Source organism: Adiantum capillus-veneris, chromosome 10 (genome assembly GCF_014529385.1).
Source record: "Adiantum capillus-veneris isolate H3 chromosome 10, ASM1452938v2, whole genome shotgun sequence".
Taxonomy (NCBI): domain Eukaryota; kingdom Viridiplantae; phylum Streptophyta; class Polypodiopsida; order Polypodiales; family Pteridaceae; genus Adiantum; species Adiantum capillus-veneris.
Genome location: NC_140940.1, coordinates 131,597,310 through 131,601,987, shown reverse-complemented (window position 1 = coordinate 131,601,987; position 4,678 = coordinate 131,597,310). Strand labels below are relative to the sequence as shown.

The 4,678-nt window shown below is 42.4% G+C and overlaps 1 protein-coding gene across 2 annotated transcripts; it reads left to right on the top strand.

Annotated features, from left to right (window-relative positions):
- Nucleotides 1-319: 319 nt before the first annotated feature.
- On the top strand, nucleotides 320-3,601 carry LOC147449662 (amino acid permease 3-like). Of its 2 annotated transcripts, XM_086522051.1 has the most exons (8): nucleotides 320-537; nucleotides 985-1,245; nucleotides 1,384-1,477; nucleotides 1,571-1,791; nucleotides 2,030-2,178; nucleotides 2,261-2,488; nucleotides 2,578-2,688; nucleotides 2,833-3,601. In XM_086522051.1, the coding sequence occupies exons 1-8, from the start codon at nucleotides 363-365 to the stop codon at nucleotides 2,995-2,997; spliced, it is 1,404 nt and encodes a 467-aa protein (XP_086378177.1). In that variant the 5' UTR covers nucleotides 320-362; the 3' UTR covers nucleotides 2,998-3,601. The 2 variants fall into 2 exon arrangements, with proteins under 2 accessions (XP_086378177.1, XP_086378176.1); XM_086522050.1 differs by having other exon boundaries at nucleotides 321-537; nucleotides 2,578-3,601.
- The last annotated feature ends 1,077 nt before the right edge of the window (nucleotides 3,602-4,678 follow it).

The following is a 4,678-nucleotide window of genomic DNA, read 5'->3' as shown; positions in this document are numbered from 1 at the left end:
TGTGTCCCTTAGGTGGCCTTAAGTTGGGGGTTTTACCCTATAAGGCTATAGCCTATTGGAATTGTAGGATTTGTGGATTGGGGAATGTGGACCGCTGGAGTCTGCGACGACAAGCGCACTCGCAAAAATTCGGGTAAAGTTCTTTCTGACACGTTGAGCACGCGCGCCTTCCGCTCTACAGTCCACTCTCCACCTCCAGAGAGAGAGAGAGAGAGATCACAGTGCGGTACCTATGCACGGGGCGTGGTAAATCTAGGGCTTGAGATCCACCCAACACACACGCGCACACACAGAGCTTGTATAAAAGATCATTTCTTCGAGAGCTGTGGACTCGTGGGGTTTGCTCCTTGAGACTTGCAAACATGGCTACTTTGCAGTTAGCTCATGGTAGCTCAGCTCTTGCCCATAATAGCATGCAGGGAATGAGCCAAAGTGTGGATGAGGCTGCACTTTCCGAGGCCGGGCTTGTGCATGGCACTCCGTCCTATTTCCTGAATGAATTGGAGGTCGATGATGATGGCCGGCCTAAGCGCACTGGTCTGTGACATTCAAGGGTTTGATGTTCAAAGTTTACATGCGTGCAAGCTCTTCCACAGTATCACAATCAGCATATCATTTGCCATAAAGTCAATTGCATTTGCTCTTAACTTCTTTCAGACATAACAATTGCAGTCTGCATTTTTATCACCTCATTTACATGTCTATCAAGTGGCTCATTCACCATATCAGTATGTGGACTATGGCTGCACTCATATAGTGTACCGACTCTGGTTGGGTAAAACCTCTAAAAATGCCCAACAAAGAAAATCAACGAAACTAAGAAAATGGGCAAAATGTTTGGTGCAAACCCTAAATATGCTTAGAATCCCTACCAGAAGGGTGAAAGCATGGACAACCCACAACCAAGGGCATAAGTGCACGTGAGAAAAGCCTTAAGCAGGATTGAAAGCATCTATTGACATTGATTGATGATGCTTGCCTCAGGTACTTTCTGGACAGCATCCGCCCACATTGTCACAGCGGTTATCGGGTCGGGTGTGTTGTCATTGGCATGGAGCATGGCAAAACTGGGATGGATCGCTGGACCCATCTGCCTCACCTTATTTGCCCTCGTCACTTATTATACCTCATTGCTACTTGCTGACTGCTACAGAGGGCCATCTTCATCTGTGTCATCCTCCACCAGCATTAGGGACGTTGAAAAGCGCAACTACACATACATGGAGGCAGTCCGAGTTTACTTGGGTAAGACATTCATGTACCAAAAAACTCGCCTTATGATCATTTTATGCAGACAGGGCACTTCAACTAAAAGCTACAAGTGTTAATATTAGTGTGGTGGATGTTGATTTGCATCTAAGCAAGGAAGTGACTTTTGTGTAGGACCAACACAGACAAAGCTATGTGCACTTGTGCAGTACACAAATTTTGTGGGTATTGCGATTGGATACACCATCACCTCATCCATAAGCATGGTGTACGTATGGTTACTTGTTGTCTTCCACGTTTTCGACAGACATCTCTTTGCGTAATTCCATGCACTCAACTCCTTTCATGCTTCTATATGCAGTGCCATTGCTAGGTCCAATTGCTTCCATGTTAAAGGCCACGGCTCGCAATATTGTGACACTTCCACATACCCTTACATGCTTCTATTTGGAGGAGTTCAAGTTGTCCTCTCACAAATTCCCACCTTCAGCAAGCTTTGGTGGCTTTCCATAGTTGCAGCTGTTATGTCATTCTCGTACTCTTCGATTGGTGTAGGTCTTGGGATTGGCAAAGTTGCTGAAGGTGATCTCTCTCTCTCTCTCGCTCTCTCTCTCTCTCTCTCTCTCTCTCTCTCTCACACACACACACACACACACACACACACACACAGTTTGTTGCCTCCATATGTATGTATGTATGCATGTGTGTGTATACGTATGTAGGTATGTATGTGTACATACAATATGCATGAATATACGTATGTATGTATGTATTCATACTGATCCTTTACTCCATGGTGATCCTTGTTTGATGATTCCAGGCACAGAGGGGAGACACATACAAGGTACACTCAGGGGTTTATTTCATACCGGCGACAAGTTTGAGCTCATTAACATATGGCCCATTTTCCAATCGCTTGGAAACATCGCTTTTGCATACTCCTACTCCATGATCCTTATTGAGATTCAGGTAGCTAGCAGCTCATTCAAAACAAATTGATTAACGTTATGACAAAATGAAGCTCATTTCATGAGCCAAATATTGTCAACAGGATACTGTGAGATCGCCTCCTCGAGAGGATGTGACTATGAAAAGGGCCAACCTGATGGGAGTGTCTACAACTACTTTTTTTTACATGCTGTGTGGCTGCATTGGCTATGCTGCTTTCGGAGACGACGCGCCGGGCAATCTTCTCACAGGCTTTGGATTCTATGAGCCCTTTTGGCTGGTTGACCTTGCGAATGTGTGCGTTGTGGTTCACCTAGTGGGAGCATTTCAGGTCTTAATCTTTTCCAAGTAAAAAGTCCTCTTCTCATGTGTGCGCGCATGCGTGTGCATGTGTTTTGACTCTGAGCAACATTCTTGCAGGTATTTTGTCAGCCTCTATTTGCATTTGTGGAAGAGTGGGCAGCCCTTTCCTTTCCCAAGAGTAAAACAATCCACAAAGAGTACCGAATAAGCTTCCCCCTTGCATTTAAGGTGACCCAATTTCGACTAGTGTGGAGAACCTCCTTTGTGATTTTCACCACTCTAGCTTCCATGCTGCTTCCATTCTTCAACGACATTTTGGGCATATTGGGTGCCTTGGCGTTTTGGCCTCTCACAGTGTACTTTCCTGTTCAGATGCACATTGCTCAAGGGAAAACAAGGCGGTGGAGTCGAAAGTGGTTGCTTCTCCAGGGGCTGAGTATCATGTGCTTTATGGTGTCCTTGGCTGCTCTTGTAGGATCTCTACAAGGTGTAGTGGAGGACCTCAAAAGATACAAGCCCTTTAGTGGAAGAGTATAATTGGAGATCAGCTTAAATTGCTGCAAGAGTTGGCCTCCAATCGCCCGGCATTGAGACGCTTTCGAGTGCAGAGAACTAATTGCAGGCTTGTGAGCTTGTTTGCCATTGCACCCATTCCAAAACTCGTACATTTGATTGTCTTGAGGTCACTTCCAAGATGCCATTGAACCTAGTCCCCAAGCCTCTTGGGGAATTCCCTTTTAAAAATAAGGAGACATCACCTGCATGCACTAGATGCCCATATGCTCCTCCTATATACGTTGAGACCATGCTTTGTGAAATACGCCTTTCTTCTCAATGAACCCCTCCTCCCTGACACTCGCATGAGACCGTACAACAATAATACTAGTGGAGCCCTCGAGCAAAGCCTATCAATTGACAACTATACCCTTTCCAAGCATTAATTATGATAGCAATCTATCATAACTACACACTAATGGTGATATAACAGTATGTCTTTTGGGGCTTCCACATAATTCATGTATAGTTGACTACACTAATGGTAGCAACAGCAACAAAATCAAGAGTAAGCTTACATATGGCCAACAAAGCCAAGGCCTTGTCAACATATATAGATAGTACAACTAATTGGAATGTTGTATGCGCCCCTTGCCAGTGAAAAATTCGAAATGAAGTGGGGATATTGGAGATGCTAGACAATTTGTCAATCCTACATGTTAAAACAATGCTAATAATCTTTTAACACTAGAATGGTAACCTAAGAGGACATAAAAGTGTCCTTTCAGGGTTTTGGGAAAAAATTCCAAAACCATAGTAGATCCACTCATTTTGAAAAATCCTTTCATGAGCTTATAGTTCAATAACTACTACATATGGAAAAAATGAGAAACTTGTAATTTTTCTCATCCCTTGGTCACTACAAGCCTCCAAAGTTGATGGACCAGTGCATTTTGCCCAAAATAGCAATTTTTTACGGTTGATTGCATATAAATAAGAGTGGAGATTTTTGTAGGACATGAGATAAAATGCCCCGTTAACTTCAATGGGTTGGTGACCAAAACATATGGTTGCTTTTACCTCACTAAATTTTTTTGGGCAAAAAAAATAGGTACAAAAAAATTGCATTTTTGCCATTCTGCGGACCTATCATCAAAGTTTCTATAGTCACGCTCAATACAGATACTATATACATGTTTTCTTAGTTCCCCTCGGGCCTCTGGATTCAAAAGGAGCCATGGAGCATGTCAAAAGGATAATGGATCTCTTACAATTGGAACCTTGGGGGCAATGATAAAGTGCTAAATACAGCAAACATGAAAAAACTGGGTTTAGCATTATGACCTCTAGAAACCCATAGAAACTACTCAATATCTAGCCAAGTTTGTAGTCTATGATTAGATATGGTCACTACCTACAAAATACACACAATTGGCCTAAGAAACTAGCAATATTGAGAAAGTTATACTTGCTACTCTAAAATGTATCGTATTCTTCAGAAATAAAAAAACTCAACCATCATCATATACTATGCTATATAGCATATTAGGTCCCCCAAAACTCAAGGAATATTAGCTTTATGTTATACATTACACTTACACAATCAAAATTGAATTTGGATATCAAGAAAGCCACCAAAAAAATCATAAAAGTGCTAATTTTGGCCAAAAAACAGGATTATGCAATTCTTGTAAATTGGTCATAACTTTTAATTTTAACACTT